Source organism: Petaurus breviceps, unplaced genomic scaffold, assembly GCF_028583685.1.
Source record: "Petaurus breviceps papuanus isolate PSGF00001 unplaced genomic scaffold, PetGlider_PUasm1.0 90977, whole genome shotgun sequence".
Taxonomy (NCBI): domain Eukaryota; kingdom Metazoa; phylum Chordata; class Mammalia; order Diprotodontia; family Petauridae; genus Petaurus; species Petaurus breviceps.
In genome coordinates, this window is record NW_027187391.1 from 56,078,063 (window position 1) to 56,102,773 (window position 24,711).

At 35.4% G+C, this 24,711-nt stretch overlaps 1 protein-coding gene across 4 annotated transcripts in view; it reads left to right on the forward strand.

Annotated features, from left to right (window-relative positions):
- The window catches only part of PNISR (PNN interacting serine and arginine rich protein), a 42,657-nt gene that overhangs the window by 14,795 nt on the left and 3,151 nt on the right, over positions 1-24,711 (forward strand). Inside the window, exons 2-12 of one of the 4 annotated variants that reach the window (XM_069077175.1) lie at positions 3,227-3,334; positions 5,263-5,341; positions 7,435-7,549; positions 12,077-12,265; positions 13,873-14,096; positions 15,887-16,055; positions 19,231-19,421; positions 21,014-21,151; positions 22,561-22,660; positions 23,339-23,392; positions 24,539-24,709. In XM_069077175.1, the coding sequence (XP_068933276.1) occupies positions 7,462-7,549; positions 12,077-12,265; positions 13,873-14,096; positions 15,887-16,055; positions 19,231-19,421; positions 21,014-21,151; positions 22,561-22,660; positions 23,339-23,392; positions 24,539-24,709 (1,324 nt within the window). In that variant the 5' untranslated portion in view covers positions 3,227-3,334; positions 5,263-5,341; positions 7,435-7,461. Of the gene's footprint in view, positions 1-3,226; positions 3,335-5,262; positions 5,342-7,434; positions 7,550-12,076; positions 12,266-12,518; positions 13,407-13,872; positions 14,097-15,886; positions 16,056-19,230; positions 19,422-21,013; positions 21,152-22,560; positions 22,661-23,338; positions 23,393-24,538; positions 24,710-24,711 lie in introns of those variants that run through there. The other 3 variants (XM_069077174.1, XM_069077176.1, XM_069077177.1) reach the window with 3 other exon arrangements.

Here is a 24,711-nt window from a genome sequence, read left to right on the forward strand (position 1 = left end):
TATAATTAAAAAGTGATTTACTTATTCCTTGCCATGATAATTAAACTACTAACGGGGATTGTTTTCTAGGGTTTAAAAAAATTGACAATAGTATTAATCTAGACTAGAGGAACAAGAGGGCTAGAATCTCTAGAGAAATAATGAATAAAGTGAGAAGGAAGGGATCCCAGCAAAACTGACTCTCAGACTATAATATGAAATAGTAATCAAAACAATTTGGTATTAAGAAATTAAGTTGAATAGTGGAACAGATTCAGTATACTAAATATTGAATCAAATGATCAGAAGAACTCAATGTTTGATAAATCCAAAAATCTCAAACATTTGAGGGTGAGATATCCTTTTTGATAAACAATTCTGGGAAAACTGGAAAACAATCTGGCAGAGATTAGATATAGACTTTTCCATTGTATACCAAGGTAAGTTCCAGATGGGTACATGACTAAGACATAAAGGGTGACATCATAAACAAATTATAAGAGCTAGAAAAAAGTTATTTGTCATATCTGTGGATAGGGAAAGAGTTCATAACCAAACAAGGCATAGAGAGAATCACAAAAGATAAAATAGATAATTTTGATTGCATAAAATTAAAAGGCTTTTTCATAACAAAACCAATGCAGCTAAAATGAGAAGAGAAACAGGTTAAAGGGAAACAATCTAAGAGAAATAGGTTAAAGGGAAACAATCTTTGCATCATTTTTCTGATAAGTGTCTCATTTCTAAGATATATAGGGAACTGATTCAGATTTATTAGAATAAGAGTTATGCTCCAGGTGACACATGGTTGAAGGATTTGACCATGGAGTTTTCAGAGTAAGATATCTAAGCTATCTGTGGCTAATACAATAGCCATATTAAAAAAAATGCTCAGTCACTAATAGAGAAATGAGAATGAAAACAACTCTTGAGTTTCCACCTCAAACAAATTAGGTTGCTAAAGTTGACAAATGAAAATGACAAATGCTGAAGGGACTTTGGGAAAATGTGCACATTAATACAGGGTAGGAGGATAGCCATTTTGGAAATCAGTTTGGAATTGCCCCCAACGTTAACAAAATCTGTGTACCCATTGACCCTGTATTACCATTAACTTTATACATCCAAGAGATCAACAAAGATGGAAAGAATATACGTTAAAAAAAATTGTTAGCTTTTTGTGGTAACACAAAACTAGAAGTGTGGTGTTCATTACTTGGGGAATGACTGAACAAATTATGATATGTGAATATGATGGTATACTATTGTGCTATAAGTGATGGAGATGATTATTGGAGAAACCTGGAAATACACATTTGGAATGATGTAGAGTGAGGTAGGAGCAGAACCAGGAGAACAGTTTGTACAGTAGCAACAGTATTCTAAACACAAGTGACTTTGTACCACTTAAAAACTCTGGTCTAATTCATTGAGCAACCATGATTCCAGAGAACCCGGGATAATGCATGCTGCTTTTTCCCTAATAGGGAAGCAGTGGACTAAGAGATTAACTTTCATTCTTTTGGATGTGACCAAGGTGCAATTTTGTTTTGTTTTGACTCTGTATGTTTGTTTCAAGGGTTTCGTTTTTCCTTAGGAGAGAATGGAGAGAATTCCATTAGGAGAGAAGATGAATTTTTATTAATTGAAAAAAATAAAATTAGGGGAAAAACAGGATGACCATACAGGATTTCCCAAAAAGCTTCATTTGGTTTTAAGTTTAAAGGTTTTTTGGGACTCTTTATACTTGTACTACCTACGTCACAAGTGGAAAGTACTTTGTAAACCATAAGGTTATTTTTATAATAATGAGCAAAAGTCCAAGACAGAGAGAATAGGAACTACTATACTGAATTAAGGTAACAGTCTGGATTCCACTTAGAATAGGCTGACCTCCTTTAGTTTATAGTCTTTTGACTATTTTAGACTTAAAGAGAATCGGAAGGAATAATGACTAAGTAGTCATAAAAGGTGTGCTTTAGAAACGCAAGTCTGAGAGTCCTCAGAGGAGAACATAATAAATGGTATTAAATGCTACCAAGGGATTAACTAGAATGATTACTGAAGAGTATTTTTTTCTATATGAACCATAAATAAGTCATTGGCAGCTGGTTAAGAGTGGAATGAATGAATTAGGCATTTATTAAGCACTTACGTGCAAAGCACTGTGCTAAATGCTTGGTGATACAAAGAGAAAATTAAGAGAGTCCTTGTTCTCAAGGAGCTTCCATTCTAATCCAAGAGAAAACACATATGGAAGGTTTCATTTACTAGTCAGATGGAAACGGCCCATGGATTATTGGTGTATCGGGCAGGACACACTTAAGTTTAATCTGAATTACTAACATTTTCTCACTTTCTTAAGTCTAGCCAATCAATAAAACAATAATGGTTTGTAGCATTTGGTGATTTTAGATACATAAATGCTCACACTGAAAATTTAACAAGTTAGTGGGAGCTAGCTCCAGCCAATCCCTGCCATGTTTTTTAGGGTGCAGCAACAAAGCAGATGTCAATGCCTCTTTTAAAATGTAATTTCCGTTGATAGTATCTTAATTGGTTTTTAATGTTGAGACATTTTTCAGCATTAAGGACTTTGGATACAAGAACTTTTTTTCTGTAGGAGCAGTTGCCAGCCTGCATCTCCACAGAGGTTGTTTGCTAGGATGATTGCTGAGGCCTCTGTATTGGAAGCATTGTTATTCCTGAGGCTGAAAGAGTCCTAGGTTCTTAGAGTCCTGGGCTGTCCCCATCAAGGTCTGAGGGATCTGATAGTAAGGTAGTATTGATTTGATCTGCTTGGCACATGCTGCCTCCTTTCTCCTTCCCCAGGCTATCTTGCTACTTTGAGTAGACTGGATTGCTCACTCTGTGTGTAGCAGTTAACTAATAGTTTATGGGGATGGCCATAGGAGTTGTTTCCATAGGTGATGGTTATGAATACTAGACTTGAAGCAGAAATGGAGGTGGGGTTTTGAGGTGGGTTGCTGACCCTCCTAGAGAGCTCCTGTGTCTGTTTATCCTGTGCAGTTGGTGAGCAGGTATTGGTAGTGAGAATCATCCATGGCAATGGGGTGTTGGAATCAGGTCTGGTGGTTTGGGGTGGGGTGGTCACTGCTATTCCCAAGTTCAGGGTTCAGAGCTTTTCCCCATTTGGGTTTGAGGGGAAATAAATGATGGTCAGTATTCTTAAGAATAGTGGTGTTTTGACTTGCCTGGCACATGCTGCCTTCTCTCTTTCCCTCAGGGTGTTTTGCTGCTTCTTTTGGAACTGGAATGAAAGGAATAGAGATTGGATTATAGTGAGTTAAAGGAGATGATCGTTAAATGTTTGAAGTAGCACTTGGAGAAAATGGTCAGTAGCAAAAGATATATAAGATATGTGTTTATAAGTAGAATTGCTAGATTATTAATTTGTTTTTTCTAATTAGTAAAAAACTAGTCTCTTTCACCCTATTTTTTTGTTTTTGTTTTTTTTGCTTTTTGGAGGGCAATTGCAGTTAACTGACTTGCCCAAGGTCACATGGCTGGTTTTTGTGTTAAGTGTTTGAGGTCGGATTTGAACTCAGGTCCTCCTGACTCCAGGGCTGGTGCTCTATTCGATGTGCCACCTAGCCGCCCCCACCCTGCTACTGTTAAAAAAAGAAAAAGTTAAACCCTTGCATAATCAGACAAAACAAATTTCTCCATTGGTCTTGTCTAAAGAATAGATATCTTAATGTATACCCCAAGACTTTCACCTCTGTGATAGCGTGCTTTAACTTTACTCTGCTTTGTTTTTTTCTGAAATTATCCCCCGCATCGTTTTCTTTTTTTTTTCCAAATGCTTTATTAACTTCTGATTTACATCATTCATTTCTGCCAGATTTTGAGTTACAAATTTCCTCCCCTTTTTTCCCCTACCCATTGCCCCAAAATAGCAGTCCGACAGGATACCCTCTCCTCCGTATTTTCTCCCATATCCCTTTCGACTTTTCCAGTGGATCTCTATGCCCCGGTGCCTGTATATCTTATTTCCCAGTTACATGTAAAATAGTGTGTGTGTGTGTGTGTGTGTATATATATATATATATATATATATATATATATGTATTTGATTTTAAAACTTTGAATTCCAGATTCATTCCCTTCCTCCCTTGTCTCCCACCCTTACTGGGAAGATAAGCAGTTCAGTATAGGTTGTACATGTGTGGGTAATGCAAAACAATTACATAGTAGATATATTGTAAAAGACTGACTGTATTTCCCTCCCTCCTATCCCACCTCCCACTTGTTCTGTTCTCTACTTTGATCCCGTTCCTTTTCAAAAGTGGGTGCTCCCAACTTCCCTCCCCCCTAGCCTGCCCTCCCTTCCATCATCCCCCCTCTCATCCCCTCCCCCCCCACTCTCCTATAGGGTGAGATACCCTATTTAGTTTGTATTTCATTCCCTCCTCGAGCCAAATTCAATGGGAATAAAGTTGACCCATTCCCTTTTGCCTTCCTATTCCCCTCCATTGTAACCATTTTCCCTTGCCTCTTCTATATGAGATAGTTTACCCCATTCTGTCTCTCCCCATCTCCTCTCATTATATTCCTCTCTCAGCTCTTAATTTCACCTTTTAAGCATCATCCCTTCCTGTTAAATTGGTTAAATCTAGTTCTTAGAAACACCCTGTCAGAACAAGTGAGATAGGTGATACCAGACTGAGCAAGCATATCAGTCAATTAACAGATATTTATTAGTTGTCTCCTATGTGCCTGACTTTATACAAATATTATGAATGAAACAGCTTGAAAAGAAACCCTTTAGTCACATGTCATACATGGAAAAAGAAGTTAATCCATTTATAAGACCTGAGACTTTTTACTCAAGGTTTATCATATTTTATGATACATAAAGAAAAACCTGGAACTGATGCAGCTTTCTTTGCTTTTTACCCAGTTAGCTTGTGCTGAAATAGTGAAATATTAATTCTTTTTTGAAAAAAAAATGCTTTCCTTGGCTATTGGTGATATATTCGTTAAATTATGTGTTTGTTCTTTGATTGTAATAATTTAAAAGTATATTTTGAATTATGAGAATGTGGAAAAATTCTACACTTTCATTTTTGGTCTATTATTTTTACTTGCCCAATGTTAGTTTTAAAAAAAAGTTTTCTCCTCCTCCCCACCCCTAAAATTGAAGTAAAAATTCAAAATTTTTTAAAGTTATTTTGTTAGACTCTTTAGAGGACACATTGGTCAGATTTGTTTGAGAATGGAAAAACAATTCCTTGCTCATTATTTTTTTTTTAATTTCAGGATGAAAATTAACTTGCTGCTATGATCCTTATGTATCTGTGAAGCAGCCAGGGTTTTAACAGGAAGGCAGACATTTAAGGTCAGTATTAAGAGCTGATTTTGTATTTGTACCAAATGTTATTTTTCACCTTTCTGATTATTACAAAAGTAGTTTTACTTTTTAATTAAAGGTATAAGCAAAATTTCTACCTTGGCTAATAATAAGGAGCTCTGATTTCTATAGCACGTTTAGGTTTGCAAAAGCATATATTGATTCATTTACTTCATATTTACTACATATATTATTTATTTTACTACTCTGTATAAATACCTGTGTGTGCTTTTATTGTGTGTGTGTATTTTATAGACTCATCTTTCTGAGTTCATATCTGACCTCAGATACTTACTGTATAATCCTGGGTAAGTCACTTAACCCTGTTTGTCTCAGTTTCTTCACCTATAAAATGATCTGGAGAAGGAAATGGCAAACCACTCCAGTATCTTTGCTACAAAAACCCCAAATGGGGTTATGAAGAGTTGGACTTGACTGAGCAAGAGCAACAACTCTGTGTGTGAGTGTGTGTATGAGAGAGAGAGAGAGAAGTGTACAACAGGCATTTGATCCATTTTAGAGATGAAACTGAAAGTAGGTGAGTTTATGATTTGTCTATAGTCGTATAACTATGGTAACCAACGGGGGTGGGATCATGGATAAGCCAAAGCTACTTTTAGCAGCCTAATCCTTAGCTTGGTATGTAATCAACCAGTTGAAGAATGTCAATGGGTGCTACTGGTAGGCCTGAGGCATAAGTAGGTGAGAAGAAAAGAATAGAAAAGTGATTAAATAAAAGGAAAATTAATAAAAATAAAAGAACTCTAGAGATTGGGGGTACCATAATAAATTTATTTCTATAAAAGAGGAAATATGGCATCATGGAAAGAGAGTTATTCTTAGAATCAGGAAGACCTGGCTTCAGTTACTGAGCCTCTTAGGGCCATAGGCAATCTTATGGTCATAAACTGCAAAGTAAATATTGATCTGCATTGATAGAGACAATTTCTTCATCTCAGGTTTGCTATACCAATGGAATTACTGGCCTGGTTTAAAAAATCGGTCACTACTTAGTGTCTACTCTTGCTGTGTTCTGCTAGTAACTTAGAATGCTCCTTTGGCACTACAAAACAGACTTTAGTCACTAATGATATGAGATAAAAGAAATAATAATTTAAAGTACATTCTTTGGCACAGTCTTCCTCAGCTCTGGGGATTAGGAATCTGCTGCTGGAAGCAAGTATTAGTTCAAATACTGTTGCAAAGAAAGGGAAAAAAATGTTTTATACTAATGGTACAAATTCCATCCTAGGTGATCAAGAAACTTCCACTTCCTTGGTCTAACTACTTCTGCTTCACCTCTGTCCTTACTTTAGAAATCTATTATGATGTAAAGGGAAAAGTGAATTACAGTGATAGATGGAGGAAGTATTAGAAGAATGATATAGAAGGTTGGATTTACGGGATTTAGGGAAGTCTTGGGATGAAAAAAATTTGAAAATAATGTTTGTTGTGAATAAAACTGATTTATTCTTTTTTTTTTTTTTTTAAAGCAATTGGGGTTAAGTAACTTGCTCAAGGTTACACGGCCAGTTATTTCTGGGTGTGGTGCTAAGTATCTGAGCCTGGATTTGATCCAGGTCATCCCGACACTGGAGTCGGTGCTCTTACTCGCTGAGCCAGCTGGCCGCCCCTAAGCAATTGGGGTTAAGTAACTTGCTCAAGGTTACATGGCCAGGTGTTTCTGGGTGGGTGCTAAGTGTCTGAGCTCAGGATTCGATCTCCAGGTCTTCTTAACACTGGAGCCGGTGCTCTTACTCGCTGTGATACCTGGCCACCCTGAAACGGATTTATTCTTGTTAGATATCCATGAGAGCATATTGAATAAAATTTAACCTCTCTTTTTCTTTCTCTCTCTTTGTAACGTTATTAATCATTAAAACTATAACATACCATTACAATGAACATTTCCTTTTCTCCTTTTAGCTTGAAAATTCCAGTCGCCTCTGGCAACCTGTTGATCGGAATTTTAGAACTCTGATCACATAAATGTATCATGTAATAATTCTGGATGTGTTAAGCTCAATACGATTCTATTTAAAATTAAATAACTATTGTTTTTGTATTTGATTTTATTGAAGAAAGAAAATATAATTTATAAAGCAAAAATGTGGGACCAAGGAGGACAGCCTTGGCAACAGTGGCCTTTGAATCAACAGCAGTGGATGCAGTCATTTCAGCACCAGCAGGATCCAAGTAAGGAAAAAAATTGAACTTTATTTTTAAAAGATAGTGGGAGGGAGGGAAATGCCCATCTGAATTTTGGTATTATTTATCATTAAAATACTTTCCGATAAAGCATAACCCAATACACACACATGCTCTGATGATTTTTGTGAGCTTAAGATTTATTCCCACTTTCATGCAACAGCCCTTCAGATACATAAAGAAAACTAACATACCCTTTAAATCCTTATTTTCCAGGCTAAACACCTCTAGTTCCTTTAGCAGATTTTCTCTTATGACTTGATCTTTAGTCCTTTTTCATTTCATTTCATTTTCATTTTCATGTGTTACCCAGAGATGTGATCTGACTAATAGTTCTGGATCCTTTGCCCTCATAATACAGCCTAAAGCTTATATTAGTATTTTTTGTTGACATGTCATATGATTGACCTGTATTGAACTTATATAGTCCATTAAAACCCCTGCATCTTTTCATTGTACTGTTGCCAAGCCATTCCTCCTTTTTTTTTTTTTTTTTCCTTTTGGAGGGCAGTTGGGGTTAAGTAACTTGCCCAAGGTTACACGGCTAGTACTTTTGTTGGGTGTTAAGTGTCTTAGGTCGGAACTGAACCTCGGGTCCTCCTGACTCTGGGGCTGGTGCTTTACCCACTGTACCACCTAGCTGCCCCTCATTTTATATTTTTGAAGCTTGTTTTTTAACCCAAAGATAAGACTACAAGTTGTTCCTATTAAATTTCATCTTAAGTATAATGTCTGTCTGTCTTTCATCTTAAATACAATATCTTGTCTGTCGAACTTTTTGCATTCGAACTGATCCAGTGTGCTACCTATTTCTTCTAACTTTGTGTGAGCTGCAACTTTGACAACCATGGATTCTGTGCCTTGATAAATGCCTTGATAAATGTTTGGCAATATGGCCAAACATGAATCCTTGAAGCAATCTCCTGGAGAGCTTCCAGTTTTTTATCACACTTTGAGTGACTAGGCCTAGTGTCTAGCCATTCATCAATTTCTGAATCTGTATGTACTATCATCTAGGCCTTTTCTCTGTCGTTGTCCCCCGCCCCCCTGCCCAATACCACTTGCTGTTGTCAGATATTTTACTAAAATCTAGATGAACTATATTTGTAGAATTCCTCTAATTTACCAGGCTAATAATTTGGCCAGAAAAGGAAAATAAGATTAGTTTAGAATGATCTGTTTTTGATATTCTCTCTCTCTCTTTTTTTTTAAAGCAATTGGGGTTAAGTAACTTGTTCAAGGTTACACGGCCAGTTATTTTTTGTGGGTGCTGAGTATCTGAGGCTGGACCGATCCCAGGTGTCCTGACGCTGGGGCCGGCGCTCTTACTCACAGCACCACCTGGCTGCTCCTGATATTCTCTTTCTGGCTCTTTGTGATCACTCCTTTCTGTAGATGTTCACTAGTTAACCTTTAATGGTATATTCTAGAATTTTTCCTGGAATCAAAGTTAAACGTTATCTTAAAGTTTGCAACCAATAGTTGGTTCCCTTTTTTGGAACTCAGGACATTTGCCCTTTTCCTTTATTGTAGTTCTTCTCATGTTCTTTATAAGTTTTCCAAAGATAAACGACAGTGCCTCAACTATCAATATTTACTTACGTTTTCATACCTGAGAATATAGGTGTTGTATATGTCAGGTGACTTGAACTCATTAAGAGCAACATTGTATTCTCTTACTCCCTCCTTACCTTGGATTTAAATTATTTTTTAGCCATTTTTGTTCTTTTTTAGTTCAAAGATATTCTCCATGGAATAAAAAGTAAAAACAAAGTAGTTGAGGCTCCTTCTCTGTTATCTGTTGTCATTGTCCCATCTATCTTGAGTAGTGGTCCCATGTCTTCTTCATTCTTTCCTTTTTATCCAGTATGACTAAAAAAAAAAAATGAATCTTTTTGGCTATTTTTAGTTTTTCTTGCTGGCCCAGCTAATTCTGAGCATTCATATTTCTGACACTGGACATTATAAGACCATACCATCGTTTTGTTTTGATGAATTCTTTTTGCATCCCTGTTGGTCTCTTTTCCTCCTTATTAGGTTTATTTTTATTTATGGCTTCAGAATTTTATTTGAAACAAACCTGCTTGCCATATTCCTTATATTTTCTTGAAAACTTCATGATTTTTTGAACGAGATTCTATTCCAGACATGTCTTGGTATCCTCTAGGCTGGTGCCTTCCTTCTTTAGAATTTAATCCATGGATTCTTACTCCTCATTTCTATACAGTTTTTTACTCTAAAATGTATGATGTATTTAAGACTTTGCATAGCTTCCCTCATCTACTCTATCACAAATTCAAAGATGACTTGAAAGCTTTCAATTCTACCTTGGCACCTAGTTCCTTGTTGGTGAGAATCTGATCTAGAATAGAAGTTCTCTCTGTTAATTGTTCTTTTCTTTGAAGGATGAATTATCATTAAGACAGACCACTAAGATATTAACTGCTCTGATTTTTGCATAAGGGTCTAGCAGATAGATAGATAGTTGTAATTAAAGATTGATTTTTGTATCACTGCTTTTTATTTGAAATAATTTTGCAGTATATTAGTTCACTTTCCTATCTTTGTAAAATAAAAATATACTGAGCATAATTTTTCTTTTACTTAGGACTTAGTAGTGCCTTAGGATGATCATTGTTATAAAGATATTTTTTTTATTAGTCAGAATACCTCATGTTTCATTTCATTTCAATTCCAAGAATTCTAGTTGAAATTGTGTTCAAAACATTCTCTTCTGGATTTGATTTTGTATGTCCTTGTCACATAATAATTCTTTATGCTGGGGATTCTTTTTTGTTGTTGTTATTTACTCATTTAACCTTACTTTCCAAATTGGGACTTTATTTTAGAAAGAAAACCTCATTGCTTGGCTGGTTTGTGTTTTCTTGGGTCTTGCTGATGTTTTCCCTAGGTGTTTAAGCATTGTGTTCTTCAAAGATCTCATGAATATATCAGACTGGGGATGGACTTAGATGCCCTTCTGCTCTGAGCTTTATAGATTGTTGACCTTGGTTTGGGTCTGTCTAACATATCATTGGATATGTTTTTCCATATGTTTTTTTTCCATGTGTTTCCCAGAATCTTTTACTAGATTTTGAAATGAAAGTTAGTGGTATGTTCCAATGAAATAATAGATATAAAATTGTTAAGTTCAAAGTACTTTACCATAATGTAAGTTAGGTGGCATGGTGGGTGACAGTACTTGACTTGGAAATAGGAAGACCTGAGTTCAAATTTCACTTCAGACATTTGCTAGATGTGTGATTCTAGGCAAGTCAGTTAACCTCTCTCAGCCTTAGTTTCCTCATCTGTGAAATGGGAATAATAGCACCTACCTTACAGGGTTGTTGAGGTCCAAATGAGATAACATATTGCAAATTTTAAAGCACTATATAAATGCTAACTTATTAGTACAGTATTGCAATGACTCCAAAGAGAAAAGAAAGGAATGTTAGTCTGAAGAAATAGAAGAAATAGATTCTGGAAATTTTCTGTCTCCAAATGCAAAAGAAAGTCTGTTCTTCCACATAGTCTTTAGACTGAGATAGTTTCTTAGTCAGGCCTCAAATGTAAAGTGATTAAACTTTGGTTACTGGAGAAGAGATTAGCATACCTTTAGATGAGGGGTGAAGAAAGGGTGGCATAAGCAGACACGAACAGAAACAGAAATCAGACGTGAGCAGGTAACTTATTAAATGAGACCAGCCTCAGGGTGGCTAGGTAGTACAGTGAATACAGCACTGGCTCTGAAGTTAGGAGGACCTGAGTTCAAATCTGACATCAGACACTTAGCACATACTAGCTGTGTGACCTTGGGCAAGTCACTTAACCTCAATTGCCCTGCCTTCCCCCCTCCAAAAAGCAAAAAAAAAAAAAATGAGACCAGCCTCTTTGGACTAGAGAGCCAGGAGATGTGGAGAGCCAGGAGAATTGACATGTGAGTAAGATTTTGGCAATCATATGAATGGTGAATGGAGCAGGGAGAGGTTTAAAGATGATCTTATTTAGTCTGAGGGCCAAAAAGAGGTCAGTAAGTTCTTTAAGAGAAAGAATTCATTAGATGTGGTATTTTAATATAAGGATAAAGAAAAGAAAGGAACAAAAAATATTTTTCCAGTTTGTTAGTAAACCTGTATTGGGAAGGAATGATGCCACCATTGGTAACAGGGAAAATGGTATATGAAATAGAATTAGGGAAAAGAGAAAGTAGTAAGATTACATAATAATATAAGTGCTTTTGATTAAATGTGGGGAAAAAATGGATATTTCAGTGTTAAAAAGGGCTATTCAGAAAGGTTGTAGATTTTCTGAAAAGGTAAAAAAATAAAGTAGATTATTTGTCTTGCTAAAAGGGTACTAAGAGTTGATTTGATTAAATTTCAAAATATTTGGGGACCCTAATGTGATCTTATAAAAACTTTCTAGGCAAGGAGTAACTTGGGAACAATTTAACAGAACAGAGTGGAGATACGACATTATACTCAGAATCTTAAAGGTTGTTCTATTAATTTTTAGGTCAGATTGATTGGGCTGCATTAGCTCAAGCATGGATTGCCCAGCGAGAAGCTTCAGGACAGCAAAGTGTGGTGGAACAGCCTCCTGGAATAATGCCAAATGGACAAGACATGTCAGCAATAGAATCTGGTCCAAACAACCATGGGAATTTTCAAGGGGATACAAATTTTAACAGAATGTGGCAACCAGGTTTGTTCTTTTTATAAAAATGGGAATTTTTCATATGATTTAGTGTCAGATTTTTATTTTTAAAATATAAAAATAGGATTGAAATGATTTAATTAACTTATTTTATGACTTCTTGAAAATGAATGTTTCTTTTAAAAGAATTCATTTAAGTTTGATTTGGCCTATACACTTTATGGTTGAAATTACTCTGTACTCAGCCTGCTTAGTATGTGGCATTCAGAATTTGATTCTTTTCTTGATTCTTCATTCCTAGGCTGACAGGGGCTGGGAACACTGTGGAAACCTCACTTGGCATCTAGGGAAGAGAGCACTTAGTGCTTCTCTGTTTCAACCTCTGGCCTTTTCAGAAGCAGCACTGGCAGAGCAAAACATGTCCAGCCTATAGTTAAAGAAAAATGGTGTCACTGTAATGACCATAAAAGAGAAATTTGCTTTTTCAAATATACTATTGCCCCTATTCTCCACACACCATTTTCTTCCCTCTTTTCAGATAGTGATATATTCCATGCTTTGTTTATCTCTTGTTTTTTTTTTAACTTCTCAGTAGTTGTCAAATTATTTATGTGATTTGGATTGCTTGATCCGTTCACCGTTTTTATTTTAATGGTTTGTATAATTATTTCCATTAGTGATTTTCAAATACAGACTAAATCTTTTACTCCAGATTCAGTTCTGCTAAGGATTAAATCATTCGCCCTTTTTAAGTGGGGTGAACAAGCTTTTTACGTGAAAGACTACATGTCTTATAGAATGTTATTCCCCCCTCTCTCCCACCCAAAAAAGTAGCATTATATATAAACACCCCAGTCTCTGACGCCATATAATTGTTTCAGTTTATCTTACTCAGTTTTAGCCTTGAAGCCATACCAGTTTCCTCCCAGGTTTAAAAATATTTTGGCTTCAAGTCTAAACTTTTTAAAATGAAGCAGCCTGTGACCTCCTTACCCTCAAACACCCAATGTTGAGTGATTTTATAGCCTTTTACAGGTAACTGTGTGCCTCAGTTTTTCCACAAGTAAATTGGGGATATTTGTTCCCTGCCCCTACCTCACAGGGATGTTGTGAGGATAAATGTTTTTCATGGAACAATTTATACAAATTTTATGATATTTTTCATGGTGCTATTGCTGAAAAAAGAAAACTGATTAGAAAATTCAGCACAAAAGAAATTGTTTCAGATTTGATCATTACTTTCAAGAGAATGTTTAGGCAGGCATTTGATTTTCATCTGTGTAAGTTGAGCGTTTGGGGTAGATGAAGTTATTCTGATCATGTGTCAAAGCCTAGAGAATAAATTTATCTCGAACCTTAAAATATTTGATATTGGATGTATATTAACAAGGCTAGTTCCTTTTTTTCACAGACACACATATCTCTTTTTATACCTGTATAGATAAATATATACATACTTAAACATGTGCATGCATGGGTGTGTTTGTGTATGTATGTGTTTTATAATATATGAAAAAAAATGACCAAGAAGTCATAAATTGTCTTCATAAAGAGCTCTGATAAAAATTTTACTTTCTTGAGATCTTAAAAAAATAACATTTGTTGATATTTTTATAACGCCCTCTTGAATGTTTTTATGCCTAAATCCTAAATAGAATGGGGAATGCATCACCAACCCCCACACCCCCCTCCAGATCAGCCATGGATGCCACCAACACCAGGCCCAATGGACATTGTTCCTCCTTCTGAAGACAGCAACAGTCAGGACAGTGGGGAATTTGCCCCTGACAACAGGCATATATTTAACCAGAACAATCACAACTTTGGTGGACCACCCGATAATTTTGCAGTGGGGCCAGTGAACCAGTTTGACTATCAGGTGAAAGATATTTTGTTACTTTAATATAGTAGATGTGAACATAATCCATTCTTTGGAAGTATCCCATCAAGAATACCTAAGATGTGTGTTTCACTTTTCAGTCCTGTACAGATAAGAACTGTTTGTTTTGTTTTGTTTTTTATAAATAGTGTTATTTTTGATTATTAAAGCATTAGAAATTTCTTTTCAGAAGATATTTGATTTCCTAAGTTAACATTTTAATGATGCAAAGGCCCTTCATAGAATAAAACTTTGAGAAATTGGAAAAAATGTTAAAAGTGAAATAACTATATGATGTTTTGTCTTAAATTTATATTTTCAGAGTGGCATATTAAGTATTAAATAAAGTTTAGAAAATTCACAGTAGTTGAATACCTTATTTATTTAAAATAGATTATATACTTAAGACATGCATAGCATACATGAAGAACATAGATCATCTTCCTAAATGCATTTATAGTGTTATATAGGATTGCGACAGCTTTTCTAGAGTCATCATTGTGGTTTTTTTTTCCCATCTTGTTATGACATGATATTGAATTGTAAATATCCTTTGTAGCATCCAATTCATAACCAGGGACATAGAACTCTATGGAGGGTAGTAATATTAGTTTGTTGGGATTCTCTTTACTTTTCCCTCCACTTTGTTTGGATCTACTCTTAGATTTTAGTGCTAGGTGTCATTTCAAGATAACTAATTCTGAAGAAAAGTTAAAATTTATAGATGGGGCAATTAATATTTTAAATTTAGAGAGAAATAAAAATTCATAAGCTGAATTAGAGACTTAATGATGGACAAGACTGTAAATAAAAGTTTGATTAAGACAGTAAGCATTTGTCAGTTATATTTCCAAATTGGTATCCAGTTGTAACTTTGTTTCATATAAGTATTAGAAGTAAAACCTGAACATTTATCCACATTTATACTGTATAGTCTCATGCTTTGTAAAACAGAGCTACGTGATCACCTAGCTTAGGAGCCTAATGACCACAGTAAATTTGCATATGAAATTGCCAGTTCAAAATCTACTTGACATTTTAAAGAAGTTTTTTCCCTCTGTTGATCTTGCCTTTTCTCATTAAATCACTGAACAAGCATATCCTGTAACAAGATACATATGTCGATGAGACATGGGGAGCATAGGCAGCACAAACTATAGAGTACCAGATTTAGCATCAGAATTCCTTCTCTGCTACTTATTACTTGTGTGGTCTTTGGCAAGTCACTTAACCTCTCAGGACCTCAGTTTCCCCCTTCCATAAATTGAAGGAGTTATATTAAGTGATCTTAAAGGTCCTGGCAAACTCTAAATCTCTAGTGGTGGTGATGATTCTGATCATAAATCTCTTGATTGACTGTCAGCTATTTTAACTTCATTAGCAATAGAAAACTATTATGATGAGATTTTTGTCTGTTTACTTTTTAAAGTGAATGGGTTTTTAATTATTTGATGGTAGAAAATGTTTAGCTTCCAAATGGTTTTGAAATCATCTCTCACGACATGGGAAAGAGTCATATAGTACTTTCCTGGCATTTTATAAGAAAAATAGTGTATCAATTTATATTGTAAAGGCTCTTTGCAGTTAGATGGGAAGAACACTTCTTATCTTTCTTAAGAAAAGCAAGCTTAGGCTCTAGAGGCTACAGAAAAATCGGTGGACACTAGTACCTTGGAATTCATGGATTTGCTGCACGCATGGATTTCTACTGTCCCAGTTCATAACACGTGTGTGTCCCAGAGAATGTATAGTATTAATGTGAAGAAAAATAAACTGCAATACTCTTTCAGCATGGGGCTGCTTTTGGTCCACCACAAGGTGGATTTCATCCTCCTTATTGGCAACCAGGACCACCAGGACCTCCAGCACCTCCCCAGAGTCGAAGAGAGAGGCCATCATTCAGGGATCGCCAGCGTTCACCCATAGCATTACCTGTGAAGCAGGAACCTCCACAAATTGGTAGATATTAACTTTATTTAGTGCACTCTAATCAGCCTGATTTCCTCCTCGTGCAAAGTATGAGTTCTGTTGAGTTTTGCTATGGATATCATATACAAGTTTTGGCTAATGTTTATTTTTAAGTTTTGCTTTTAGTGTTTTTTTCTCTAGTACGTTAGTGGCAGCATGGCACAGTGGCTAGAAAACTGACCTCAGAACTAGAAATCACCTAGGCTCAAGTCTTGCCTCTGACAGTTAGCTGGCTGTGTGACCCTGGGCAAGTCACTCAACTTCTCACTGCTCTGATCACAAATTGTGAAGAAGAGCTGTTTTCCATTAGTAGAGGGAATTTCCTCATTCAGGGTGTTTGTTATACAAGTGAAATCAAGGTCTTTTCCTGTCCTTATCCTACTATCTTATATTTCAAAACCATTTATCATCCCTCAGTTTGTCCTCCAGAGGGTGACGCTTCTTCTCACCAACACTAGCCCCTCTACTTACACTTGGAACTCATTCCATCTGGTCTGTCTTGCCGCTGTAAATCACCCTCCCTCTCTTGCTTTCTCTTTCTAATCTTTAATCTCTGTTTACTGATTCTTTCCCTTTTTTTTTCTCTCTCTATCTCCCTCCCTCCCTCCTATCTACCTCTCTCTTTCTCCCCTTCCCTCTCCCTCTCCTTATTCCTCTCCTTCCTTCTTCCATCTCTCTCTCCCTCCCAAACTTCTAGAAAGTTCTTATATTCCTTGTCTGTGCTTTCTCTCCTTTCACTTCTCAGTATCTTGCAGCTTTATCACTCAACTGAAATTTACCAGTGTTCTCTTAATTTGCCAAATCATTTTTTCTCAGTCCTTAGCCTTCAGGATCTTTATACAGTCTTTGAACACCACTGACCACCCGTTTCTGGATCCTGATGTCTCTTGCTTCTTTTCCTACCTGCCTGACTGCTCCTTTTCAGTCTTATTTGCTAGGTTCGTTGTGTCTTGCTTCTCAGTTCTGAGTGCACATTAGTGCTTTGTCCTATGTACATACTCTGTGTTTGTTTCAACTTCTATATGTATACACACACACACATATTTATGTAGGGATAATTAAGCCCATATAGCCTTTAACATCTCAAATTCAACATGTATAAAACAGAACTCTTTTTTTCCCCTGCTTCTCCCCACCTATCCTTATTCCTAACTTATTTTTTTAGAAAGAATCACTCTCCTCATAACCTAAGTTTGGAACCTCAGAGTCATCTTCAAATCTTCACTTTCTCTCACTATACATATCCATTCTCATAGTTGCCAACTCAAGTCATTTTGTCTCCACAACTACGTCTGTCCCCTTTTGTCTATTCATACAACTACTACTCTAGTTCAAGTCCTTATCTTTCCTGTTCTTGACTATTGAAATAGCCTCTTAATTAATCTCTTTGCCTCAGGTCACTCCCATCTCCAACCCATATTCTATACAACTGTCAGCATGGTATTCCTAAAGAGCAGAGGTGTTTATTCATGTCACTTCCTTACTCAGAAAGCTTTTAGTAGCTGCCATTACCCAGTGGCCTCTAGAATAGAATATATATTCTCTTGTTTTCATTTAAAAGCCCTTCTTAGTCTGACTCCAGCCTACCAGGCTTATGGTACATTGCTATGACTTTCCATCTTCTTTTTCTGTGCTTTTGTATAGACTGGCCCATGGCTAGAATATAAGATTATAATGTGAACCTCTTGAACTTCACATTTTATAATCCCTAGAGTCCTTCAAAGGTAAACTCATATACTATCTTTTACTTGAAGCTTCCCTTCAGTCATCTTCTGCTGCAAATGCCTTTCCCTCCATCCTTTTATTTCATTCAGATAATTTTGTACTTTACTCACATTTGTACTTGTTTCCTTTGATAGACTTTAAGCTCCTTGAGGGCAAGGCCATTTTTTTTGTGTGTCAGTATCCTCAGTACTTAGTACATTAATGCCTGGCTTTTTGGTTGATTAATTTTAGCATGTATCATATATAGGAAATGAAGCAGCAGGAGTAATAAAGTTGACAATATTCTATTTTAAAGCTAAAATAATTTAAATGAAACAAATGCTAAAAATAAAAATTCTAGACTGCCTTCATCATGGTCAAGTACTAACATAAAACAGTTATAAAATATCTTAATATGTTGCTGGTGGTTGGGTGTTTATCATGCAAGTAACTGAAAAAATATTAACTTAAAGCTTATAACCAATATTGCCTACTGTTGACAGTTAATGCATCTTTATATTGAATTAATATAGTAACTTAATATTTCAAATAATTGCATTTGGGAAGCAAAAAAAAGCAGTGATATTTAATGCTACCAAAAATTAGTCTGCTGTTAATATAGTAGACATTTGAGGACTATTCATCTTTAAAATGTTAACTTTATTATGTGACTCATGCATTCATTTATTTTGTTTTTAAATGTTTCTTGATGCTCCCCTTTTTACATCACTGTCATTTTCCAGTGATTAAGTATCCCCCCCCTCCCAATAATTGGAACAAATAAGTTTAACAAACAGAAGAAATCAACCCCCATTGAGTTTGTCTGAAAATGTTTCCTTCTGTAGTTAGAACTTACCACATCTCTACCAGGAAGCAGGAAGCACATTTTACTATTAGTACTTTAAAGTCATAGTTGCACACTGTATTCAACTGATTGCTAAAGTATTTCAGTGGCGTTTTCCTTTATGTTATGGTTGAGGCATGTATTCTGCCTTAATTGACTTTGGGACTTCGATTCCATAAGCAATTATCAAAGGCTTAGTATGTACAGAGTATTGTGGTAGGCATTGGGACACCTAAGGAATTTAGGTAAAACACTATCCTTGCCCTAATGGAGCTTATTGTCTAGTAAATTTCTCCATGAATAGCTACTGAGCCTATTCTTATCTTAACTTAAAATTCTTACCTAATTAAAATAAAATGTGTCATTTTAGGAAAAAATATAAAATGTTCTATGAAGTTTTTTTATTATTGTTTTTGTTCTGTCATAACAAAGATAGTTTATCACAAGAATTCCTACAACAAAAATCTGTTTCATTTAGTTATTTTTCCTTTTTTTCCCCTGGGAACTGGTTGGGGGAGGCAGGTAAAGAAGGGAGGAAATCAACCACAAAAGTGAGTTCAGAAATTTTGAGTTTTATTTCAATTGATAGAATTGTAAAAATTTTCCCATGTGATGCAGATGCAGTAAAACGAAGAACTCTTCCAGCTTGGATTCGTGAAGGTCTTGAAAAGATGGAACGTGAAAAACAAAAGAAATTGGAAAAAGAGAGAATGGAACAGCAACGTTCACAATTATCCAAAAAAGAAAAGAAGTCAAATGAAGAAGCTGAAGGAGGGGACGGTCCCCGTTTGCCTCAGAGAAGCAAATTTGTAAGTAAAATCTGACTTAGTTAAATAAAGAATAGTTTCACAATCCCAGCACCGCAAAAGATTTTGTGTATTTTTTATATGTATATGTATATATGTATGTGTATACATATATATAAGATATTTGTTCATATGTTTTAATACATTAAAAAGCAAGCTGGTTTATTTGGGAAATGAATTTAGTACATATCACAGAATTATGAGTAAATGATCAAGCATTTCTTAATTATCGTATACTAGGCATTGAAGATGAACATTCAAAAGTCCCTTGTCCTCAAGAAGTGGTTGGAGAAACTCAAGTGAAAAGGATAGGAGGTGGGGATAGCATACTTGAGGCAGATTTGGGGCCAGGTAAGGGAGTTTGGTCAGGGGATATCATAGGGATCTTATGTATAGCAGGGAGAAGGTAAGTTTGTCACATTTTTTCTGGTAACATTGATTTCATTTCTCTTCCTAGTGCTAGAGAGGGAAAATAAGGTAGAGGGGGCAATAAAGTATATGTGAAGTATCCAGGGTAGATGGCAAGATGGTTAGGTTCTCGTGAATTGTCTGCCTTCCTACCTGATGAAAGGCTAGCTGGCATGTGAGGCACGATCTGAGACTAGCTAAATGTAATAAAGAAGAGTTTTCACTTACTGACTCAGTAATCAGGATAATATCCCCAGAGCTGAGTACCAAAATTGAAAGATTAAGTTGTTACTCTAGGGGTTGAGGCTTAGTCTCTAAGTCTGGAGAATTGCCCCTTCTAATGGGAAGGGGGGTGGAGGCTGGGGTGACATGGAATGGCAATTCAATATCTTCACTCTTTGTAAGCTCATTTCATTGTTTTATATCCAACACATTGCTTAGTAAAATAGCTAGTTCAGTACTTGTTGATGAATTTAATTTTGGAATTAAAGGGTAAAAGGAAAAGGGCACCTTATTTCAGAAAGAGTGCTTAATTAGGATGTTGCAAATATCTAATAAACATGTCCTAATATTGTATAACTGTGAGCAATGAAAATAAGTCATCTAATGTTACTTTAAAAAATTTACGAGTCATATGTGGTATTTGGGAATGAGATATTGTTATTAATGTATTGTACTATTAAAGTCTCTGCCATGTAATCAATCACCCTTCATCCCACTTAAAAAATGTTGTAGGTAAGAGTTGAAGTAGTAACCTAGAGCAAAAGAGATTTCTCAATTATTATAGTGTCTGTATCCTATGATAAAACTTTGAGGCTGCTCTGGTGATGGACTTTTATTATTGATAGCAGTCGGTCAATCTGAGAAGTAAAACACTTCTTTACACATTTGCTAGTGATATTCTAGAAAAAATGTCCCAATAAACTAAAAAAGGTTTTAGGCTTTGAATGTGGCTTTCTCCTTGTATCTAAAGATCCTATAATGTCAAAGGCAAGATGACTTTTGAGGACAGTGAAGCATAATGACACTGCACAGTTCTGCCTCACTTAAATCCAGTTCCCTTGCAAGTCAAGATGTCACCCTCCTCATGTCATTGGTTGCTTGTTCTGCCATTTGGGACGAGATTTGGGATGAGTTTGATGATCTGTAAGTAGATAATTTAGCATTCTGTACTATTTATTTTATAGGATAGTGATGAGGATGATGAGGATGTTGAAAATATTGAAGCAGCAAGCAGTGGAAAAATTACTAGAAGCCCATCTCCAGTTCCTCAAGAAGAACAAAGTGAACCAGAGATGACAGAAGAAGAGAAGGAGTATCAAATGGTATAGATAAAATGTTTTTCTTTCCATTTCCTTGGAATTTCATTTATGACTATATTTGCTGTTGTTGGTTGTCCAGTTATTCTTTCTAAATTAGGTGTCTACTAAATACCAATATTAAATGTTACAAAATTAGACAGTTTTTTGCTGGCCAAATCATATACCATAAACCCCAATAGATACTATGTACAATAAAAGTGATAAAACACAGTGTGAAGGAAGGAAATAAACATTTATTAAATATCTTATTTGATCCTCTCAATAATTCTGTGAGGTAGGTCCTGCTATTATCCTTATTTTGCAGTTGTTAATACTGAGGCAGACAGGAAAAGTGACTTCTCCAGGGTCATACAGCCAGGAAGTATGTGAGGTAGAATTTGAATTTTGTTCTTCAAGACTTGAGACCCAGACTGCACCACCTACCTGCTTCTAGCATGAAAAACAAGTGTTAGTTTTATCACCTTGTAGCAATGCTGAATAGCAGTAGCAGCTCATTTCTATAGCATTTTAATATTTGCCAGGAATCACAGAATGTTATACCTGGGAAGGGCCAAACTCTGCTCATTTTACAGTTAAGAAACCCAGGGAGGCTAAGGGGTATGCTCATAACTACATAACTATTTAGCGACAGGGGTAGAACTAGAACCCCAAGTCTTTTGAATTCTAGTTGTGTTCTTTCCACTTCTGTATACCACCTCCTAAAAAGCTTCCACTTTAGTTATGCTATATGTACAGGAAAATATGTCTAGTTAGAACCTCTTGTTTTTAAAAAGGAAAGGGGTAGTATAACCTGGGGACTGAAAGAGAGGAGAAATTCTTTGTTAATATGTTACTTGGATTCTCTGTTCAGTATGTAAAATGACCTTGACTTAAAATGATGGCTAATGTACATTATTAAGCACTTGCAGAGAAATTTTGTACAAATAGAAAGGAATTGTAGCTGTGTACTTTGGAGAATTCCTGAGCCTCTTTTTTGAGTAAATTGAGCAATGTGCCTAGGGTTAAGTGCATGTAAATTGCTGAGTTTTTAAAAGAGATAACACTTTTCATCATGGCGCTTTATTTTTAAAAAGCCAAGTTGTGCCATTTACTATGATAAAATTTGTGTTGTAGAATTTTAACATTCAGAAGTAAAAAAGATTCAGTACCTTGTTTAAAATATATTAAAATGTAAATCTATATGCTCTTGAATTTCCTGGGTGTGATATTTATTAATTTTTTAAAGAAAAAATAGTTTTTCTTTGAAAATTGAAAACAATATATTTTTCTCAATTTGACTGATCTGTGTCTTTTGGAAGTTAATAGAATGTGTTATGTATTTTAATTTTTAAGTTTAGTGACTTTATTAGTAAAAACAATCAAAAAATTAATACTATCTAAAATTACATACTGTCTAAATATTTTTCTTGCAGATGTTGTTGACAAAAATGCTGTTGACAGAAATTCTCTTAGATGTCACAGATGAAGAAATTTATTATGTGGCCAAAGATGCACACCGAAAAGCAACAAAAGGTATATGTGGGGTGTTTTTTTGTTGTTGTTTTTACTATCCTATGTTTGGATATTCTATTCTTGCATGGTTTTTTGTTTTTTTTTTCTTTGAAGATTTAAAATTTCTAGCCACTCTCTATACATAAAACAAACCCCTTAAATATTTTGGTCTCATCTAAAATAGTAGAGCACAAATTAGCAATCATATAATGTTGTCCTGTGCAGTGTATTGTGAAAAATTTCAGTCATTCAGTTTCTTTCATGTAACCCTTTTTTTGTTTAGCTATGATGGTACTGATGTAGACGTGTTACTACTAATATTTGTATTGAATCAATGAGATGAATTGTGCATCAGTGCTTTGTTTTCACTGTTTATAGTTACTATAGCCATATGACAGTTAATTTTCCTCTTTATTTTTGAGTACTAGTAAAATTATGAAAAATTTAAAGGACAAAACACAGAAAAAGTCCTATGAGACCCTTCCCCTTTGTAAACCAATGTAGTTCACATTTAAATTCTAAAGTTTCAAAGCCAGACCTGCTCAAACTAGTTTTAAATGAATGTTATGTTTTTAATGTTTCTTCTCTCCCCAAAAAGCAGCAATAGTAGTAGATTTAACAATACCATAGAATCTCATGACTATGAAATCGTGGCTATTTGTGTTAACATGTTGTTCCTGTTGTTGATGTGATACAAAGCTCCTGCAAAACAGCTGGCACAGTCCAGTGCACTGGCTTCCCTCACTGGACTTGGTAAGTATTTTCCGTATTTTTGAGAGGGGGCTTAATGGGGAAATCACACTTATCTTGCCTTTCTACATATTCTATTTTGAAATTGTTATAAAAGTAGGTTTTAGGATTTATAACAGCTTAAAAGGTTTGTTTATTTTTCTTTTGGCTGCTGTTTTTTAATTTCTAGAGCATAAATTCACATTTAAAAGAATATTAATTTAATTGGATAAGTCATAACAATAGGAGCAAATTGTAGTAGAGAAGAATTCTTTCTTGTATTAATTGCTCCTAGGTTGACCTATTTCCTTTTTAACTTGGTAACTAAGGCATCATAATATGCACACATATATGTACACATGAAATATGCATATATAGTCACGTTCAAAACTAATGCATACATAGCACTACTGATTTTCTTCTTTTGAGTACTGTCATATTTAGAGTGCACAAAATCAGTTTCTGATGTGGTAGGAAAAAAAGCACCCATCTTCCCGTCATAATCTAACTAGTGATTTGTTAATGATGTGCTATTTGCATGATTTGTGACTGTGGCCATAAAACCTTTAATTTGCTATTTTAAATATCCTAACTTTAAATTGATCATTGTAAAGATTGAAAGAAATGGGCAGAAACAAATACCCTTGTCATGATGATGATTACTTGGATCACTTCAGGGTGGGGAGTAGTTTTAGCACAGTACTATTAAGAAAGTCTGATAGTATCCAAATTCTTAAAAAAGTTTAGCTTGACATCTGGGATTTCACAGCTTTGGTATAACAAAAGAATTATCCCATAAATATTTTCAGGCTTAGCATCCTAGTCTTCTTATGGTGTATGAGTTGACTTAACCTTTGGTGAGGCAAAATTATTGCACTATCAAAGACTTATCATAATTTCAAAGAACTATTGATATCATTATGACCTTGCTTAGTTGTTGAGAACTAGATGAAATGTTCCAGAAAAATAGGTAAGATAAAATACTGAGTAGCCACTTGACTCAGGGCTTTGTGGATGACAGTGACATGTCTGCTCCTCCCCACCCCGAATAAGCATCTTCTTCCAAGAAGAAGTAGTGAAAAAGAGGAATAAACTTTCCTTTTGGCCCCTCAGATTTTTAAAAATAAGATATAATCTTTCCTTGTGATAGACTGGGCTTTATGCACGCAGGTGGACTGGGTGGTTATGGATCAGGAGACAGTGAAGATGAGAGGAGTGACAGAGGTTCAGAGTCATCTGATACTGATGATGAGGAATTACGACACCGAATCAGGCAAAAACAGGAGGCATTTTGGAGAAAAGAGAGAGAACAGCAACTGTTACATGATAAACAGGTGGAAGGT